The 22394-nt window shown below is 44.6% G+C and overlaps 1 protein-coding gene across 2 annotated transcripts in view; it reads left to right on the top strand.

Annotated features, from left to right (window-relative positions):
- The window catches only part of mindy4 (MINDY lysine 48 deubiquitinase 4), a 203984-nt gene that overhangs the window by 32689 nt on the left and 148901 nt on the right, over window positions 1-22394 (top strand). For both annotated transcript variants that reach the window (XM_060825650.1, XM_060825649.1), the window contains exon 5: window positions 1178-1665. In XM_060825650.1, the coding sequence (XP_060681633.1) occupies window positions 1178-1665 (488 nt within the window). The remainder of the gene's footprint in view (window positions 1-1177; window positions 1666-22394) is intronic.

Genomic DNA, 22394 nt, shown 5'->3' with positions numbered 1-22394 from the left:
GCACTCCACTGGTCACAGGCTTCCAGTCTGAAAAACAACCCTCCACCACCAGCCTCTACCTTCTACCTTTGAGCCAGTTCTGTATCCAAATGGCTAGTTCTCCTTATATTCCATGAGATCTAATTTTGCTAAGCAGTCTCCCATGAGGAACCTTGTCGAATGCCTTACTGAAGTCCATATAGACCCTGCCTACCGTTCTGCCCTCATCAATCCTCTTTGTTACTTCTTCAAAAAACTCAATCAAGTTTGTGAGACATGATTTCCCATGCACAAAGCCATGCTGACTATCCCTAATATTACTCCTTGCCTTCCCAAATACATGTATATCCTGTCCCTCAGAAGTCCCCCCAATAACTTGCCCACCACCGAGGTCAGGCTCTCTGGTCTATAGTTCCCTGGCTTGTCCTTACCGCCTTCCTTAAATAGTGGCGCCACATTAGCAAACCTCCAGTTTTCCGGCATTTCACCTCTGACTATCAAGGATGCAAATATCTTAGCAAGGAGCCCAGCAATCACTTCTCTAGCTTCCCATAGAGTTCTAGATTACACCTGATCAGCTTATTGCTACTGAAAGTAACTTGTACCTGTGAGCCAGATGTCCAATTTGAAGTGTAATGATTCTGTAAGTGCTAATATTACACACATTAATGGACATGTAAGCTTAACTTGGGGGAGATAAAACCCTACAAAACCTGTGGGGTATTGCACTTTTGGGAGCATACTAACCTTTACAATCAAGTAGACCCTACATGCTCTGACCCGGGCCTAGGGTAGACAAGCCCTCACAGGCTCTAATCCAGGACTGGAGGTAGTCGAACAGTTGTACAATCTAATCTAATGCTAACCTCACACTGTTTAATAAGGGCTAGAGCTAAACTAAGAGAAAGTGAGGACTGCAGATGCTGGAGATCAGAGCTGAAAAATGTGTTGCTGGAAAAGCACAGCAGGTCAGGCAGCATCCAAGGAGCAGGAGGATTGACGTTTTGGGCATAAACCCTTCTTCAGGAATGAATCATTCCTGAAGAAGGGCTTATGTCCGAAACATCGATTCTCCTGCTCCTTGGATGCTGCCTGACCTGCTGTGCTTTTCCAGCAACACATTTTTCAGCTAGAGCTAAACTAAGCCTTGCACAGTCTAACTCTTGATTGATCTTTTGACTTTTTCCAATATGTGCAGGATTCTTCCAAAAAGCGTCTGATTAAACGGGCTTCTGGATCTAGCCTGACTTTACATTCAATAGAGAGCGACGTTGATAGTGGCTTCAAGGGCTACATACGACAGGTAGGCACCTCCTGTGAAACTGTTGCCTGCTCTGACTGGCTTCCTGCTGCTGGCACACTAATGGTGGATAACATGGCAGATGGCGCACCCACCCAGGACTATCCACCGAAGAAACCTTCCTGTCTTGTGACAGGCGGCCGCAGCAGTCAGAAATCTCAAGACTTCAGGTGGTACCATGAGGCAGCGGATGATCCTGGCACAGAGAGGGTACTGGACCGAGAAAGAGGGCAGGTCTCAAGTGGTCAGGAGAAAAAACTCTCCTCTAACTTCAATGTCAGCTTGCCCGAAAAGAGTAGGAAGGTGAAGTTTGCTCCCGATTGCATGAACATTGAGTATGAGGCAAGAGAAAATGATGTTAAGATGGAGGAAGATCTACATTCCAGGTATGTACCACCTTCTTTCATTGCTGTACCTGTTGGTAAACTAATCTCAGTGTGGATTTGCTTGATGATAAGAGTCTGGGAGGGTCGCAGGTTCACTCCCCTCAGTGGTGATCTTACGTAGGGAACAAATGGATTTTGACATGGTCATAGTTAAGGATAGAAAAACTGGCAAAGACCATCTTCTAATCAATCCTGCCTTAATCCCTGACGACTCCTCAAACATGTCATTCTGCATACTGAAGCCAGTTGCTGTGCTGCAGCCATATTTGGAGTCATATAAATCAGCACTGACTAAGTTTACAAGGACTTTACCAGCTGCTTCTATGTTGGCAATGAATGCAACACCTTTCCTTTGATTGGGTTCAGCACCTCTTCTTTATCAGTGACATTATGAATGTCATGTGGATTTACACATCATTAGCTAACTGCAAGAGGGCATAGGCTCAAGCTGAGGTGGGAGAGTTTAAGGGGGGAGTGCAGGGGACACATTTTCATCCAGAAGGTGGTGGGTGCCTGGAAAGCACTGCAAGCGGAGGTGGTGAAAGCAGGCACATTAGCAACATTTAAGGTGTATCTTAATAGACACGTGAGCAGGATGTGAACCCAGGAGGATAGAAACCGTATATGGGCAATAATTGGTGGGTCTAAATAAGGATTAGGAATCGGCGCAGGCTTGGTGGGTTAAAGGGCCTTTTCCTGTGCTGTATTGTATTATATGTATATATTTGGCCTAGGTAGCAAAGGTCCTGAAACTATCCAAGAACGAGAGAGCCAAACGCCATCTTGACTTGGAAATATATTGGCATCCTTTACTTGAACTAGGTCAAACTCCCTTCCTATCAGCACTTGGTGTCCCCATATCTCAAGGACAACAACGATCGCAACTCACCACCACTGTCTCAAGAACAGTTGATACTTAGGGATGAGTGCTAAATGTTGGACAGGCTAGTGATGGTTATGTCCTGGCAAAAGATTTGAAGTTTATTCCTCACTTGAACAAGTGGATGATTTGTTTTTATCTCAAGTATGTGGGATCTTGTAGTACATACGTTTTTGGCTGCAGTGTTATCCCACATAGTCACCACAAAACTCTTTAAATGAAACTGAATTGAGCTGAAGTCCATGGTTGCTATGGTCATTTGTTATGGACCAGACTAGATCCCCTCAAAATATTTTCAGAAGATAGCCTAGACCTTAACTTTTTCTTTATTTTAAAGGCAAACATGATGTGCTGTGTTCTAGATGGTCCAACTATTCAACATTAAGCAATACGCAATTTATTTAAACACTATAGTTAAAATACAAACAAAAGAAAGAAGACCTTTATGGGGAAAACTTAAGAATAATAGAGTGACTATTACTAATTAACTGTTCCAATATAGTAACATCCCATTAAACACACCTTTGCAAAGAGACAAATTCAGTAAAATAGATTTGTTTCACAGGTAACCCAGTAGCAGAGAGAAACCCCAGCTTCTAGCTGTAAACAAGAGGTGGAAAAGATAGCTTTTACTTCTTCAAGCTCACAACATCAACTGCTTAAAGCTAAACTTGAAAACTAAAAAAACCTAGCAAGTCTGGTCTTTGAGAGCTTCTATTGCTCCAACTTTTAAAAAAAAACTCCAAGGTTCGATGCTTCTTGTTCAATCTCAAAACCAACCAGGACCAAATAACCTTTTAAGCCACAGCATCGTCTCACAGGCTGTGCTATTATGCAGTTCAATTCCTTTTTCCCTCCTCGGGAGATCATTAACTTGCTTTCCATATGGTTGTTGTACATCTGATCAGCATTGGGAGAAAATGATGAAGAGCTTATGCTCTAAACGTTGACTCTCCTGCTCCTTGGATGCTGCCTGACCAGCTGTGCTTTTCCAGCAACACATGTTTTGAATCTGACCAGTATTAAAAGGTTACTATTTTGGCAAAGGTAATTTGTTGTTGTGTCGCACAATTTTCTATGTCATGGAGTCGTACAACATGGATAGAGATCCTTTGGTCTAACCAGTTCATGCTAAGCATAATAAATGAGTTCCACCTACCTGCTCCTGGCCTATATCCCTCCATATATTATTTTAAAATGAGAAGAAAGTACAATAGATTGTTGCATGGGCTAGACAGCAATATAAAGCTCTGCTTTTGTTTTAACCATGATTTCCAAGATTTGCCAGGGACCCATCCAGTTGCTTTTTACTAATAGAATTTTGATGCTCATCACTCTTGTGATACAATTACCACACTTGCTATCTGAAATATGTAAAGGTTGAGGTGAATGTTGTAGCAATCTCCCAGAGATAAACTGCGATTGAGGACCAGGACTGAAGGTGAAAACATACATACCCCACTCTGTCAGCAGCTCGGTTGCAGAATGTTTTTATTGTAGCAGCATCAAGTTGAGGTGTCGCAAAGAAAATATTTCAACCACTTTCACTTCCTTCACTGGAGCCTTCTTTCCCCCCACCCCATCCCTTGACTTTGTCAGTGTTCAGGACCATTTCTGCTCCAGGAATTTCTGTTTGCTTTTGACATGATCATTGATTGTGTTAATCTGAGACCGGAACCAGTCCTGAGTCAAATACAGTGCTGCAGGGTCTTTATGTCCACAAGACCACAAGACACAGGAGTGGAAGTAAGGCTGTTCGGCCCATCAAACCCACTCTGCCATTTAATCATGGCTGATGGGTATTTCAACTCCACTTACCCACACTCTCCCCGTAGCCCTTAATTCCTTGAGAGATTAAGAATTTATCAATGAGGAATTTCCTGTTCCTTGGATGCTGCCTGACCTGCTGCGCTTTTCCAGCAACACATTTTCAGCTAAGAATTTATCAATCTCTGCCTTGAAGACATTTAATGTCCTGGCCTCCACTGCACCCTGTGGCAATGAATTCCACAGGCCCACCACTCTCTGGCTGAGAAAATGTCTCCTCATTTCCATTCTAAATTGACCCCCTTTAATTTTAAGACTATGCCCATGGTCCTAGTCTCCCTGCCTAACTGCCTCCCTCCCCTATCAGCGTTCTGCAAAGACCACTCCCTTCGTGACTCCCTCGTCAGGTCCACACCCCCCACCAACCCAACCTCCACTCCCGGCACCTTCCCCTGCATCTGCAGGAAATGTAAAACTTGCGCCCACACCTCCTCCCTCACTTCCCTCCAAGGCCCCAAGGGATCCTTCCATATCCGCCACAAGTTCACCTGCACCTCCACACACATCATCTATTGCATCCGCTGTATCCGATGTGGCCTCCTCTACATTGGGGAGACGGGCCGCTTACTTGCGGAACGCTTCAGAGAACACCTCAGGGACGCCCGGACCAACCAACCCAACCACCCCGTGGCTCAACACTTTAACTCTCCCTCCCACTCCACCGAGGACATGCAGGTCCTTGGACTCCTCCACCGGCAAAACATAACAACACGACGGCTGGAGGAGGAGCGCCTCATCTTCCGCCTGGGAACCCTCCAACCACAAGGGATGAACTCAGATTTCTCCAGTTTCCTCATTTCCCCTCCCCCCACCTTGTCTCAGTCGGTTCCCTCAACTCAGCACCGCCCTCCTAACCTGCAATCCTCTTCCTGACCTCTCCGCCCCCACCCCACTCCGGCCTATCACCCTCACCTTGACCTCCTTCCACCTATCACATCTCCATCGCCCCTCCCCCAAGTCCCTCCTCCCTACCTTTTATCTTAGCCTGCCTGGCACCCTCTCCTCATTCCTGATGAAGGGCTTATGCCCGAAACGTCGAGTTTCCTATTCCTTGGATGCTGCCTGACCTGCTGTGCTTTATCCAGCAACACATTTTCAACTATAGTAGAGTGTGCAAAGTTTAAAAATAACACAACACCAGGTTATAGTCTGGCAGGTTTATTTGGAAATACTAACTTTCAGAATGCTGTTCCTTCATGAGGTAGCTGTGATGAAGGAGCAACACTCCGAAAGCTAGTGCTTCCAAATAAACCTGTTGGACTGTCACCTGGTGTTATGATTTTTAACTTTGTAATTCTTCATCCAGCCACTGGAGGGCGCGCTGATCACAGATGTCCCCAAACAGCACCTCCTTCAAATAGGCTTACTGCTATTTAGCTATACTTTAAAGCAACATAATTTTATTTTCTCTAGGGTAAAGCTTGTGTTTAAACTTTCACTGAACCCTAGAAGACAACTGTGCATAAAGCAAAGGACAAGACTGCGCAGGAACAGGCCCTTTTTGGCCCTCTAAGCCTGTGCTGACACATTTTGCCCTTCCATTCTACAACTGTCTTCACTTAGAGGATATGTATCCCTCTCTTCCCTTCCTATTCATGCATTCATTCAGATGCTTCTTGAATGCTGCTATCATGTTTGCTTCTACCACCACCTCTGGCAACATGTTCCAGGTACTCCCCACCCTTTCTGTGAAAAACTTGCCTCGCACATCTCTTTTAAACCTGCCCAACCCCCACCTTGCACCTTGCAGTTGAACCTGTGTGCCCTAGTAACTGACCCCTCCACCCTGGGAAAAAAACCTCATACTTATCACTGACCATGTCACTGGCAATCTTATAAACTTCTATCAGGTTGCCCCCCAATCTCTCGTGTTCTAGTGAAAACAAACCAAGTCTACCCAACTTTTCTTCATAGTAAAGATGCTCCATGCCAGGCAACATCCTGGTAAACCTTTTCTGTACCCTCTCTAAAGCATCCACATCCTTCTGGTAATGCGGTTGGTCCACGTCCCCAACCAACCCACCCTCCACCTCCACTCCTGGCACCTTCCTTTGCCCCAACAAGAAGTGTAAAGCCTGTCCCCATAACCCCCCCAACTTCCCCACTTCCCCACCCACTTCACCTCTGTCCAAGGCCCCAGAGGATCCTTCCACATCCGACACAGATTTTCCTGCGCATCCAAACACCTCATCTACTGTGTCCATTGCTCTCGGTGTGGTCTCCTGTACACTGGGGAGGCAGAACACCAACTCGCAGAATGTTTCAGAGAATATCTCCGGGACACCCATGCACCGTATAACCCCACTACCACTTCAACTCCCCCTTCCCCCACGCACTCCACCAAGGACATGCTAGTTTTGGGCCTCCTCCACTGCCAAATCCAAACCACTTTACACCTGGAGGAAGAGTGCCTCATCTTCAACCTTAGGGCTCTCCAACCACACGGCATCGATGCAACTTCACCAGTTTCCTCATTCCCCTCCACCTTATCTCAGATCTAACCTCCAACTCAGCATTGCCCTCTTGACCTGTCCTGCCTATCCATCTTCCTTCCCACCTATCTGCCCCACCCTCCGCTCTGACCTGTCACCATCACTCTGTACCTGCATTCCCAGCTACATCACCCCCACCCTCACTCTCCCAATTATCTCTTGGCCCCCTTTCCTGCTCCCATCTTCTTTCTGATGAAGGGCTATGCCCAAAACGTCGATCCTCCTGCTCCTAGGATGCTGTGAGACCTGTGCTTTTCTGATGCCATGCTTTTCGACTCTGATGTCCAGCACCTGCAGTGCTCACTTTCTCCTGGTGACCATATTTATGACGATCTAAAAGGACATATAGGCACTAGAGAAAGTAAAGGAAAGATTTGTAAGGATGATCCCGAGGCTGAAAGGTTATGACCATGTAGAAGGAGGGAAATGGCTGCTGCTTTCTTTTGTCGAGGGGTAATAGCTGGTGCCTTTAACATATGATGCTTTTCATATATATTTGATGGAATCTGATACTTGCTGTCATAAGTCATAAATGCTCAGTAATAAATCTCAAAGGGAATTCAGGAGGAAATCCTTTAATCAGGGAGCAACTGCACTGTTATTCCACTCATCATAGTTTCCTATCAAAGCTGGAAGTGCCATGTAATCCCACTGTAAATAGCCCAAATGTTACTGGCATTGAGTGTGAGAAAGGGAAACAGCACAAAGAGAAATCCCTGAAGTGAGTCCAGAAGATTTTGATCGATGAAGAGTGACCTGGTAATTGTACTACTTGAGTTGAAATATAATTTGTATGTTTTAATTGTCGAGGTCATAATGACATTAGCAGACATGTATTCTGATCACATTGGACTGTATCCATTGTTTGTGGGAGAATGGAGCAAGTGCTACACTCCAAACTGATGTTTAATCTGCACTGTTTGGACTGATAATGGCGGACAACTTTGTGCTTAAAGCTATGGCAGTGTGTGAAGTGCTCATCTTCTAAATGTGGACCACTCTGTTTGAATTTTCCAGACCCTGAACTTTTGGTGAGCAAACAGAGAAATGCTGCTAGGAGAAGGGAGCACTATTTTTTTGCACCCCTAAATCTGACCTCTCGTTCATCCTCCATGTCTTTTTGCCCCAAAAGAGGCTGCTGTACCTTCAGCTGCCATCTATTTCAAAACAACTTTGCATTTTTACCCCTCTCATCTTCCTTAATTCACTCTTTTTCCTGAGCAACGCTTTGTATATTTTTTATTAGAAATTAGTTCGGTGCACTTTACCATGGAGAATGTGGAGGCCGTGGGAGGAAAGATTTACTTGGGCAAGATGTTAGCGCGATTGTTAACACAGGATCAAAGAGTGAGATTGTAGAGAGATCTTCAGAGACTGGAGGAGAGACCATGTGACTATACCTTGAGAAAATAGCTGCAAAGCGCAATACCGTGTCAACATGCAAGAGCAGTCTTTTGAAAGCAGCAATCAGTGAATTGTAGTCTGCAGGGAGGAAAATGCAGCTGAGTTCGTATCCTTGATCTTGGTGCATGGTGGAACCTCTCCTCCTGTTACATGAGATCATTGGAAATGAATGGAATTGGCCATTTGATCCCCGGAGCCTGTCCCTTCATTCAACAAAATTGTGGCTGATCTAGCTCCATCCCATTTTCCCAGAGCGCGTCCTTGACGTCTTTAGTATCCAGAAATTTGCCTTTCGTATACATTTCTTTGTTAATTCAGATACAATAAAATGAAATTGAAAATTGATTTACAAATCAGGATGAGCTCCTTCTTCCACATTCCAATCTGGATTGGGTCAAACATGGATTATGTAGTTGGATTATGGTGTTGCAATTTAATTTAGCCACTGTGTGGCAGTGTAGCTTGCATTTTAACATGAACTGCATTCTCCATATCGATGATAGAAGCTCACTGAAACATAAGTTGTGTTGTGTGGATTTTTGCTGGGACTGCATAGGTTATATTTCTTGTGGAATCCTTTGTTCCTCAAATTGGCAGGCTGACTAAGCTCAGCCACAGACTGAATGTTGACATTTCTGTTGTAATTCTAGGTTGTATAGCCTCATGGCTTGAGTTGGGATTCCACAAATCTATTCTGTTCTTAATATCCCTTTTATTATCCTTCCCCTCAACCACCTCATAAGCTATTGTTAAAAATTGACACAGTCTTGGTTGCGTTGCTAACTTCAAGTAAATTCCACATCGAGGCAATCCTTAATCTTATCCCTATATCTCCTCGTGGCAGACCCTTCATTGATTGGAAATGGTGTCTTCCCATCAACTATTGCAGCCCAGTTTTTGTCAAGATTTATTGACTGTAACTGCGATCTGGGTCAGCTATTTTAGAAATGCTCTGTAACTTTGCACAGGATGGTGTGTTGAGGATTCCTAACATTGTGAAGGTGATAGCATAGCTGACATCTCCTTATAAAATGTCTAAACAAAATGCAACAACTATCCTGATAGTAAAAGAAAGGACGTTACTACGATCCACTAACTCTTGAATGATTACTTAGCCTTATTTTGTTTCAGCTGCATGCCACCCACTGTTTGTGTCTCAGGCTCCCATGGTTCGTTTGTTCGTGTTTTCCATTTGTTCTTTTTGAGACCTCTTTGAACTGGATATGGTGCATCTTTAATTCCGTACTTGTGGACATACGATCAAGGACCTGCGTGCACACGTTAATGGGGTTAATGTTAGTAAGGAGAGGTCATTGTGTAATGGTGGTGTCACTGGACCAGCGATCCTGGGGCTAATGGTCAGCAGACACGGGTTCGAGTCCTGTCACTACAGCTGATGGAATTTAAATTAAATTAGTAAATCTGAAATTGAGAGCAAGTTGGATTCTGGCTGATTCTTGCTCGCAATGCTATTTTCCCACTACTTCCCTGAATGACGAGACTGTAAACAAGAGTTGGAAGACCTGGAAAAATGGTGCACGGAGAACAACCTAGCTCTTGATGCCAGCAAAATCAAGGAACTCATTATTGACTTTCAGCGGGATATTACCCATGCCCCCCCTATACATTAATAGCACAGAGGTGGAGCGAGTGGAGAGTGTCAAGCTCCTGGGAGTGGTTATCCATACTGAAAATGTGTTGCTGGAAAAGCGCAGCAGGTCAGGCAGCATCCAAGGAGCAGGAGAATTGATATTTTGGGCATATGCCCTTCATCAGAAATGAGGAAAGCCATTCCTGAAGAAGGGCTCATGCCCGAAACGTCGATTCTCCTCCTTGGATGCTGCCTGACCTGCTGCGCTTTTCCAGCAACACATTTTCAGCTCTGATCTCCAGCATCTGCAGTCCTCACTTTCTCCTAGTGGTTATCCTCAACAAGCTTTCTTGGACTCTTCATGTGGACGCACTGGTTACAAAGGCTCAACAACGTCTCTTCTTCCTCAGGCAGCTGAGGAAATTTGGCGTGACGGCGAATACCCTCGCCAACTTTTATAGGTGCACCATTGAGAGCATTCTGTCTGGATGTATCACCACCTGGTATGGCAACTGTACCATTCAAGATCGGAGACGGTTACAGAGAGTGGTGAACTCAGCCCGGACAATCACAAAGGCCAACCTCCCATCTATAGAATCCATCTACCAGGCCCACTGTCAAGGAAAGGCCACCAGCATTCTCAAAGATCCATCCCACCCTGGCAATGTTTTTCTACAACCTCTACTATCAGGGAGAAGGTACAGAAGCCTGAACACACGCACTAGCCGGTTTCGAAACAGTTTCTACCCTACTGTTGTTAGAATACTGAATGGACTCACAAACTCTTCGCATTTGCCTGTACCTGTGTTTTGGTTTTTGCCGCTGTTTACCTATTATTTACTATCTATGCGACTTAACTCTGTGATCTGCCTGTATTGCTCGCAACGCACAGCTTTTCATTGTGCCTCGGTACACGGGACAATAAATTAAATTCAATTCAAGAAGAGCTTGAGAGTGGCTTGCAAATTTGCAGAGGAGTGGTCATCAACATTGCAGTCATCTGCAAACTGTAGGTCACGTACACCTGAGGAAGGCAGATTAGTTTGGGACAGTGCTGGCTGATGCTATCAGGGATGGGAAAAGGGTGAGGCCATTGCTGAGGTATGAAAATAAGGGGAATCTTTATGTTGCTGGACTATATATCCCTTTCGACGATATGTGGTGCTGGAAAAGCACAGCAGGTCAGGCAGCGTCCAAGGAGCAGGAGAATCGATATTTTGGGCATATGCCCTTCATCAGGAATGAGGCTTGTGGGCCGGCAGGGGCTGGTAGATAAATGGGAGGGGAATGGGACTGGAGAGAAGCTGGGAACGTGATAGGTAGATGAAGGTTGGGGTGAAGGTGATGGTTCAGAGAGGAGGGTGCAGTGGATAGGTGGAAAGGAAGATGGACAGGTCAAGAGGGCAGTGCCAAGTTGGAGGCTTGGGACTGGGATAATGTGAGCGGAGGGGTAACGAGAAAACTGGTGAAATCCACATCGATCCTGTGTGTTTGTGGGTCCCAAGGTAGATGATGAGGCGTTCTTCGAGGCGTCGCGTGGTTAGGGTTTAGCGTTGGAGGAGGCCCAGGTGGAGAGGGAGGGGGAGTTAGTGTTTGGCCATGGGGCAGTGGGGTTGGTTAGATCGGGTGCCCCAGAGATGTTCTCTGAAACGATCCGCAAGTTGGTGTCCTGCCTCCCCGATGTATAGGAGACCACATTGGGTGCAACAGATAAAGTAGATGATGTGTGTGGAAGTACAGGTAAATTTCTGTCAGATGTGGAAGGATCCTTTGGGGCGTTAGACAGAGGTGACAGGGGGAAGGTATGGACACAGGTTTTGTACTACTTACAGTGGCAGGGGAAGGAGTCGGGTGTGTGCTGGAGATTGGTGGAGGAGGGGGGTTGTGGGATTGATCTGACAAGGGAGTCACTGAGGGAATGGCCTCTCTGAAACACAGATAGGGGTGGGGAGGGAAATATATCCCGAGTGGTGGGGTTTCTTGGTGGCGAAGGATGATGTGATGTATCCAGAGTTTGGTGGGGTGGAAGGTGAGGGCTGTGGAAGGTGAGGGCTGGGGTTTCTATTCTTAATGTGACTAGAGGGGTGGGGTTCAAAGGCGGAGGTGTGGGAATTGAAGAAGATGTGCTGGAGGGTATCGTCGACCATGTGGGAGGGGAAATTGTGGTCTTTGAACAAGGAGGCCATGTGGGGTGTTCTGGTGGAATTGGTCCTCCTGGGAGCAGATGTGGTGGAGGCGGAGGAATTGGGCATAAGGGATGGCATTTTGCAGGAGGCAGGTGGGAGGAGGTGTAGTCCAAGTAGCTGTGGGAGTCGGTGGGTTTGTAGTAAATATCCGTGGTTAGTCGGTCACCGGAAATGGAGAGGTCCAGGAAGGGGAGGGAGGTGTCCGAGATGGTTCAGGTGAATTTAAGGTCAGGGTGGAAGGTGTTGATGAATTTGATGAACTGTTCAGTCTCCTCATGGGAGCACGAGGTGGTGCCAGGACAGTCACCTATGTAACAGAAGATAAGGTTGAGAATGATGTTGGTGTAGTTATGGAAAATGGACTGTTCCACATACCTGATGAAGAGGCAGGCACAGCTGGGGTCCATGCGAGTGCCCATGGCTACCCCTTAGGTTTGGAGGAAGTGGGAGGAATGGTAGGAGAAGTTGTTGAGAGTGAGGACCAGTTCAGCCAGACAAATGAGAGTGTCAGTTGAAGGGTATTGGTTGGATCGGCGTGAATAGAAGAAACAGAGAGCTTGGAGGTCTTCATCGTTGTGGATAGATATGTACAGGGACTGGATGTCCATGATTAAGATGAGGCATTGGGGCTGGGGAAATGAAAGTCTTGGAGGAGGTGAAGGATGTGGGAGGTGTCCCGAACATAGGTGGACGGTGTCAAGGAATGCAGAGATAAGTTCAGTGGGACAGGAACAGTGGCGACAATGGGTTAACTGGGGCGGTCAGGTTTATGAACTTTGGTTAGGACGTAGAATCGGGTGGTGCAGGGTTCTCGGACTGAGGTTGGAGGCTGGGAGGGTTGAATGTTCCCTGAGGTGGTGAAGTTGTGAATGGTCTGTGAGATTATGGTTTAGTGATGGAAGCGGAGGCAGCAGGAGAAATGTTCAAAGTCTCAATGGGAGTCGAACTCATTAATCCAGGAGCATAGTGGGATGAAAGTGAGGCCTTTGCTGAGGACTGATCATTCATCCTCAGTGAGGGGGGAGGCAAAAACCCCTGGCCCACAGCCTCATTCCTGATGAAGGGCTTATGCCCGGAAGGTCGATTCTCCTGTTCCTCGGATGTTGCCTGACCTGCTGTGCTTTTCTAGCACCACACTCTCAACTTTGATCTCCAGCATGTGCAGTCCTCACTTTTTTCCCCCGTGTATTGCTATAACTAAAATCAGGGTTTTGGACAAACAGTAACTTTTCCAAGTTAGGGTGTAGATTGGAGAATTTGGGGTGAATTTGAATTGATGGATTAGATTCTGGGCATGGGAACTCTGAATAATTAAGGCCAGAGGGGAAAAAAAAAGACATGGCTTGAGATGGCCAGATCCTGCTTGCATTTGATGTTTCGCCAAGCTGAGGTTTGGGGTGAAATTACAGTATGGAAATGTTCATGATTTCATTGATAAGTGATCAGAAATATATTTTGGGGTTGGAACCATTCTGTGTTCAGTTTAGAAGTTAGTATTGGTAATTGTGGGGTTCCCATGGGAGTGATGTGGATTGAGAAAAGGTTAACAGTGCTTCAAGAATTGACTTTTGTATTCCCTTGCAGAATTCTTTGGGTGTAATTATGGAGAGTTTCTGGAATCCAAAAGAGACAGGGGGCAGAGATTACAACTAATCTTTGTCAGGATTTATTGACTGTTACGGTGCTCTGGGTAATTTTTGAGAGAGATGCAGTGTAGCTCTCCTTAAGATGGTGTGTTTAAAATTCCTGATTTTACTAAGATAAGATAATATCACTAACATTCCCTCCAATTAAAAACTTAAAGCAGTAAGAAAACTGATAGTGGAATGTGGCTTTAACTTTTAATGCTAGCTTTTAACTTTTCAGAGTAATCTTACTTCAACTCCCTTTCACACATCTTATCTGTTTTAGATTTGCAATGCCATGGTTACTTTTAGTTTACTTTATTTACTTGACATTCCGATCTAACTCTACACAAATGGAAAGGAAAGACACACTCCATGCATAAGTGTTATTTTAATAATCCAGTGATCTGGATTGTAATGCAAGATCAAATCCCACATGTACATTTTACAAACAGAAGCTTGTTTTAAAAATATCGTATCAGTTTTAATAAAAAAAAAGCCATGAAGCCATTATTTAAAAAGACACAAGTGTGGAAAATAGGAGCATCCTTTTCAGCCCATCAAGCCTGCTTTGCTGGCCAACAGAATCATGGGTGAGAGTGTGGTGCTGGAAAAGCACAGCAGGTTAGGCAGCATCCAAGGAACAGGAGAATCAACGTTTCAGCATAAGCTCTTCATCAGGAATAGCTTATGCTGAAAACATCGACTCTCCTGCTCCTCAGATGCTGCCTGAGCTGCTGTGATTTTCCAGCACTACACTCTCAACTCTGATCTCCACCATCTGCAGTCCTCACTTTCTCCTAGTCAATAGAATCATGACTCATCATCCAACCCTGCATTCACTTTCTCCCCATACCCTTTGATCCCTTTAGGTCTGAGAACTAGCACCTTGTGAAAAATATTCATTTGTTTTAAACCTCAACCACTTGCTATGGCAGAGAATTTCACAGGCTCTGCACTGTCCGGGTGAAGACATTTTTCCTATTCTCTGTCCCAAATGCCATTTCCCTTATGCTCAGATTGGGGCTCCAGCTTTAGTATTCCCAGTCATCAGGAGCTCCTTCCTGTTAGAATTTTAAAGGTATCTCTAAGGATCTCCCTCATTCTTCAAAACTCCAATGGCTATAATCCTAACGGAAATACAATAAAGAACCGTGGGTAGAACATAGGACTGTACAGCAAAGTACAGGCCCTTCAGCCCTTGATGTTGTGGTCACCTTTTGTCCTACTCTAGGATCAAACTAGCCTCCATACCCTTTATTTTACTATCATCCATGTGCCTATCCAGGAGTTTCTTAAATGTCCCGAATGTGTCTGACTCTATGACCACTGCTGGCAGTACATTCCATGCACCCAGCACTGAGTAAAGAAGCTACTTCTGACATCTCCCATAAACCAATCACCTTTAAAATTATGCCCCTTCATGATATCCATTTTGGTCCTGGGAAAAAATCTCTGGCTATCCACTGTTAACATTTGCTTCTTAACATCTTGTACACCTCTATGACGTCACCTCTCATCCTTCTTCGCTCCAATGAGAAAAGCCCTAGCTCCCTCAACCTTTCCTCATAAGACATGTCCTCCAGTCCAGGCAGCATCCTCTCTAAAGCTCCCGCATCCTTCCTATAAAGAACTAGAACTGAACACAATATTCCAAGTGTGGTCTACCCAGGGCTTTATAGAGCTGCAGCATAACCTCGCGGCTCTTAAACTCAATTCCTCCCTAATGCAAGTCAACACATCATATGCCTTCTTAACAACCTTATCAAATTGGGTAGCAACTTTGAGGGATCTATGGATGGGGACCCCAAGATTCCTCTGTTCCTCCATACTGCCAAGAATCCTGCCTTAAACTCTGTATTCTGCACTCAAATTCAACCTTCCAAAATGAATCACTTCGTACTTTGCCAGATTGCACTCCATCTCTGCTTCTCAGCATTGCAACCTACAAAAGTCCCCCCCCCCCCCCCACAATCCATAACTCCACCAATTTCCGTGTCATCAGCAAACTTCCTTACCCACCTTTCCACTTCCTCATCCAAGTCATTTATAAAAATCACAAAGAGCAGAGGTCCCAGAACCGACCCCTATGGAACATCACTGGTCACTGAGCTCCAGGCTGACTACTTTCCATCTACTGCCACCCTCTGTCTTCTTTCGGCCAGCCACATCTCCCTGTATCCCGTGCCACCTTACTTTCTGAATGAGCCTACTATGGGGAACCTTATCAAACGTCTTGCTAAAATCTGTATGTACCACATCAACTGCTTTACCTTCATCAATGTGTTTTGTCACATCCACCAGGCTTGTGAGGCTTGACCTGCCCCTCTCAAAACCATGCTGATTATCTCTAATCAAACTATGCTTTTCCAGATAATCATAAATCCTGTCTTTCAGAATTCTCTGCAGTAATTTGCCCTATACTTATGTAAGACTGACTGACTGGTCTGTAATTCCCAGGATTATCCCTATTCCCTTAATTGAGCAAGACAGTAACATTTGCCACCCTCCCATCATTTGGTACTACTCCAGTGGACAGTGAGGAAGCAAAGATCATCACCAAAGATGCAGCAATCTCCTCCCTCATTTCCTGTCGTAACCTTTGGTATAATCCACCTTGCCCAGGGGACTTAACTATCCTCATGTCTTTCAAAATTTCCAGCACATCCTCTTCAACATCAACCTGTTTGAGCATATCAGTCTGTTTCTAAGACAGACAAATGACAAGGTCCCTCTCACCAGTAAGTAGTGAAGCAAAGTATTCATTAAGGACCTCCCCACCACATTCGACTCAGGCACAAGTTCCCTCCACTATCCGGATGTTGGAGATCTGAAACAAACAGACATAGACATTTTTGGAGAAACTCAGCAGGTCTAGCAGCATCTGTGAAGAGCAAACAGAATTAATGTTGAGTCCAGTGTATTTTCTTCCGCTGTAGAAGCAGTTCAGAAAAAGTGGCATTTGTGCTGATGTTGAGGGGGGCAGTGAGGCAAGGAGAAAGGAGTGAGCGGTTAGGGTGAGATGGAGCCCAGAAAGCGAGACAGAAAAGAGCAGGCACACAGAGATTATTATTAGTAACCCAGAGAAGAAGAAAAAGCGCTGAGATGGTGAAAATGTATTGGCTGTACTGTAAACAACCCATTTCATGACAGGACCTGGGGTTCTAGGCCTAGATAATAAGGAAGGAAGGAATCTGCAATTGTTGAGTGTTGAAGGCTGTCAGATGCCTAAGCGGAGGATGAGGTGTTGCTCATTCAGCTTGCATAGAGTCTCGCACTGTTCACTGGAAACACAGTGGTGTGTTGAATTGGCAAGCAACTGGAAGCTCTGGGTCATTTTTACAGACAGGCCATAGGTGTTCTGCAACAGTCAGCCAGTCTGTGTTGCATCTTTTCCATGGGAGAGTGGGGACTATCAAGCATTAGATTAGATTAGATTACTTACAGTGTGGAAACAGGCCCTTCGGCCCAACAAGTCCACACCGACCCGCCGAAGCGCAACCCACCCATACCCCTACCCCTACATATACCCCTTACCTAACACTATGGGCAATTTAGCATGGCCAATTCACCTGACCCGCACATCTTTGGACTGTGGGAGGAAACCGGAGCACCCGGAGGAAACCCACGCAGACACGGGGAGAACGTGCAAACTCCACACAGTCAGTCGCCTGAGGTGGGAATTGAACCCAGGTCCCTGGCGCTGTGAGGCAGCAGTGCTAACCACTGTGCCACCGTGCCGCATGTCCATCTTATTCCTGAACTACAGATTTCCTGCCACTGTGGTTGACAGAGTCCTTAGCTATATCTGTCTGATTTCCTGCTCTACTGCCCTCACCTCTGCCTTTCCGTCCCATAACACAGATAGGGTCCCAATTGTCCTCACTTTCCATCCCCTGAGTATTTGTATCCGAAGAATAATAATTCACCATTTCTGCTACTTCCAACAGGATGCCACTATTCCCTTTGGGACACCTTGATCCACCACTCCTCCAGTCCGAACACCTCCATACACCCCCACAGCATCTTTTCATGCAATCGCAGAAGGTGCAGCACTCACTTATCCATCTCCTCTGTCACCATCTAAGTTCGCCAACACACCGAAGCAGCAATTTACCTGCATTTCATTCATTTGATGTAGTCTCCTTTATCTTTGGAGGGAAACAAGGCTGGTACAGTGGCTCAGTGGTTAGCTGTGCTGACTGACAGTGTCAGGGACCCAGGTTTGATTTCAGACTTGAACGTATAGTCCCCATTATCATCTATCTAGCTTCTCTTGAACAAAAACATAAATTGCTGGAAAAGCTGAGCAGGTCTGTGTGGAGTTTACACCTTCTCCCAGTGTCTGTGAGGGTTTCCTCCCATTGCCCAAAAATATGCAGGTTTGGTGGATTGGCATGGGAAATGTAGGGTACAGGGGTTGGGCTGGGAGGGATGCTGTTTGGAGGGTCAATGTGCACTCGATGGGCCAAATGACGTGCTTCCATACAGTAAGGATTCTAGTCTATGATTCTGTTCCAACACAGACGGGGTGACCGTTTTGTGGAACACCATTACCTCTGTAAGAATGACCCTGACCTTCCAATTGCATACCACCTCAATACACCATTGCATGCCAACATTTCTGAGGTCCAGTAAAACTTGGCACAATCTGGAAGAAGAGCAGCTCATCTTCTGTTTGGGTACATTACAGCCTTCAGGCCTTGACATAGAGTTGAACAATTCTAGAGCAAGAACAACACCTTTCTTGTCCTTTGCCTACAGCTGTCATGAAATGTTTTGCTTTTATCAAGCCAACCATTTTCACCTCAGTATCGTCCCCATTATCATCCATCTAGCTTCTCTTAAACAAAAACATAACTTGCTGGAAAATCTGAGCAGGTCTGGCAGCAACTGTGGAGAAAAATCAGAGTTAACATTTTGGGTCAATTAACCCATCCACAGAACTTATCTTCTTCCCTGGCTTACTATCAACAATTGATTTGTCTGTCTGACCTATTCCATCTCCCTTACTGGGCTCTACCTCCACCTATCTGCGTACTCCTTTCCTCGCTTCATCATCAGCGTAAATATAACTTTTTCCGAGCTGCTTCTAGTTCTGAAGAAGGGACGCTGGACTCAAAATATTAACTGTTTTTTCTCTCCATAGATGCTGCTAAACTTCGAATTTCTCCATCACTTCTGTTTTTGTTTGAAAATAGTCCTAATCAATCCGGCCTTTGGTTCACTAAAGCCTTTTTAGCGAAGGCAGTTGCCTAGTCTGACTTATCTATAATCTAATCGCAATGTGGTTACTGTTCACTGTTTGAAATTGTCCAGCAAACCACTGAATTACATCTGAGTCACCGGTAGATAGGATAGTGAAGCAAGCGTTTGGTATGTTTGCCTTTATTGGACAGTGCGTTGAGTATAGGAGTTGGGAGGTCTTATTGCAGCTATACAGGACATTGGTTAGGCCTCTATTGGAATACTGCTTGCAGTTCAGCTCTCCTTGCTATAGGAAGGATGTTGTGAAACTTGAAAGGGTTCAGAAAAGATTGACAAGGATGTTGCCAGGGTTGGAGGATTTGAGCCAAAGGGAGAGGCTGAACAGGCTGGGGCTATTTTCCCTGGAAAGTTGGAGGCTGAGGAATGAGGTTTATAAAGTTATGAGGGGCGTGGATAGAATAATTAGACAAGGACTTTTCCCCAGGGTGGGTGAGTCCAAAACTAGAGGGCATGAATTTAAGGTGAGAGGGGAAAGATTTAAAAAGGACCTGAGGGACAACTTTTTCACGCAGTGTGTGGTGCATCTATGGAATGAGCTGCCAAAGGATGTGGCGGAGGCTGGTACAATTACAACATTTTAAAAGGCATCTGGGTGGGCATATGAATAGGAAGGGTTTGGAGCGATGTGGACCAATTACTGGCAAATGGGACTAGATTAATTTAGGATACCTGGTTGGCATGGATGAGTTTCCATGCTGTACATCTCTATGACTGTATGACTATTGAGCTCAAACAGAGTTGTTTCAAAAATATCATTTATAAACAAAATTGGGCATCAAGTCCTGTGAATATTTAAAAAATTTGTTAATGGATGTAAAGAAGATTTGCACTCAATCAAACATATTTAGCCAATTTTGAAAACCATAAGAACCTCCTCTGAAGACGGGTCATTGGACCTGAAATGTTAACTGATTTCTCTGCACAGATGCTGCCGGAAATGCTAGCTTTTGCAGCAATTTCTGTTCCTGATGAAGGGCTTATGCTCGAAACGTCGAATTCTCTATTCCTGAGATGCTGCCTGGCCTGCTGTGCTTTGACCAGCAACACATTTGCAGCTGTTTCTGTTTCGCCAATTATGCCAATTCTGGCTCTTTGGAAAGAGTAAACTTATTAACCCCTCTCACCTTTGCTCTTTCCCTGTAGCTGTAGAAAACATTTATTTGTTATTCAATTGCAATTTGTTACTCAATTGCATTTCAAGCAGTGCATTGGATCATAATGACTCAATGTGATTTTCGTTTAAAAAGAAAAGCATTTACTCCCCATTCATGGAATGCTTATTCTTCAACACTGACTACATTATAGCAGTGTTCTGGTTGAGCTTAATTACCTTCTCCTGTATTGTAAGGGAATGTGCTTTATAGCAGTGTTCTGGTTGAGCTTAATTACCTTCTCGTGTATTGTAAGGGAATGTGAACATTCATCCTTTGCCTTTTAATAGGGTACAGATTTAAGCCACCATTTGTTCAGAAATTGTACAGCTGACTCAGTTTATTCAGCTGTAAGTTTTTTATGGTAAAACTGCAGGCTGTGATTCGATTGTGACTGATATCAGTGTTTTTCTTTTTAAATAGTCTCAACAAATAGATACCTAGTCAATATGTTTTTGAACTCAATGCCATTAGATGCTCTCTCTGATATCCCAGAAACTCCTCAAGATATTTGCATGGAATGTAGGGTACAAATGGAAAAATGTTATGCTAAAACTTTCTTTTTGATCGTTTGTCACAAGCTGAAGGTTTGTATTCAATTCTTGGCACCATGCTTTTGCAAGGATATCAGGTGTTGGGTAGAGGTATATTATGATCCCAAGTAATGCTAATAGGAGACAAATGGGATCCCAGAGTGAAACATGGCTTGATAGACTGTTAGTTTTTATGTTTGCAATCTGATTATTCTTGCCAGTGGCTGAATATGTTCGGAGGAAACTGCCAGTGCAGTTTTGATGAAAAAAGAAAGAGACATCAAAACATATTTACACAAAGAGACAATTTGGAAAGATCTTATCAAAAATAGCACAAGGAAAGATTCCATCCTTTTTTCAGCATTATCCTTTTACAGAAACTCAACCCCACTTAAGTATCACTTTCTTTGCTCTTTAATTTCTCACTTGAGTGATGAAGCTGCAAACACATTCTTTCAGTAAATCTTTTTATCTTCACCACACGTGATTCTCTCCCTCACTCCCTGATTCACACAGGCACTGGCTAGCTCACTAATATTTCCTTAGAATTCAGTGAGGAAAACTTGGGCCTTTGTCCCTGTGACTTTGACATGGTGACTGCTGCACAGCACATCCGCTAGTGGATTTAGGTTTGCTTACCGAGCTGGAAGGTCCATTTTCAGACATTTCGTCATCATACTAGATAACATCATCAGTGAGCCTCTGGATGAAGCACTGGTGGCAAGGCCCACTTTCTATTCATGTGTTTAGATTTCCTTGTGTTGGTGATGTCATTTCCTGTGGTGACTTCATTTCCTGTTCTTTTTCTCAGGGGGTGGTAAATGGGATCTAAGTCAATGTGTGTGTTGATAGAGTTTCCGGTTGGAATGCCATGTTTCTAGGAATTCTTGTGTGTGTCTCTGTTTGGCTCGGCTGTCCCAGTCGAAGTAGTGTTCTTCCTCGTCTGAATGTAAGGACACTAGTGAGAGTGGGTCATAGTCTTTTTGTGGTTAGTTGATGTTCATGTATCGTGGTGACTAGTTTTCTGCCTATGTGTCCAATGTAGTGTTTGTTACAGTTCTTGCATGGTATTTTGTAAATCATGGGCACAATATACTAAAACTGGCCCGAAAATGGGAACCCAGTGCCGTCCAACAGAGCGCCACCTGGTAACAAATGACATCACCAATACAGGAAATGACACCACCAATACAGGAAATGATTTCACCAACCCAAGGAAACCTAAACATATAAATAGAAAGCGGGATATAACACTAGCACTTCACTGGAGGCTCACTGATGATGTTACCTAGTTTGGTGGTGTAACACCTAAAAACAAACCTTCCAGCTCAGTGAGCAAACCTACATCCAGAACCTCAACCTGAGCTACAAATCTTCTCAAAACTCGCTAACCTCTGCTAGTCTGGAACCCTTTTCTTATGAACATGCTTCTACCCTCTTTTGGGGTTGTAAAAATTCAATTTTGTAAACTCATCAGGAATTATCACAGCAAGTAATTTGTATAGTAATTTAGCTTAAGGCATGTGATATCTTGGAAATGCTGATTTGACCTTTTTTTTAGAAAAATAAACCACTTTAGCAAAACTTAAAAAGTCATTTACCTCTATTTCAGAACCTAAGTTGCCATATAATAAAAAAAAGATAAACTTTCATCACAGGTGCATGGGAGTTTCACAAGAATTATTGCAGAGGTGAAGGAATTCAGTCATCTCAATAAAGTTGAGGAGCTTGGCTCGTACTCCTTGGAAAGGGGAATGTTGAGGGGACGCCTA

Source organism: Hemiscyllium ocellatum, chromosome 5 (assembly GCF_020745735.1).
Source record: "Hemiscyllium ocellatum isolate sHemOce1 chromosome 5, sHemOce1.pat.X.cur, whole genome shotgun sequence".
Taxonomy (NCBI): domain Eukaryota; kingdom Metazoa; phylum Chordata; class Chondrichthyes; order Orectolobiformes; family Hemiscylliidae; genus Hemiscyllium; species Hemiscyllium ocellatum.
The sequence above is the reverse complement of the archived record's forward strand: the minus strand, read 5'-3'. Positions and strand labels throughout refer to the sequence as shown.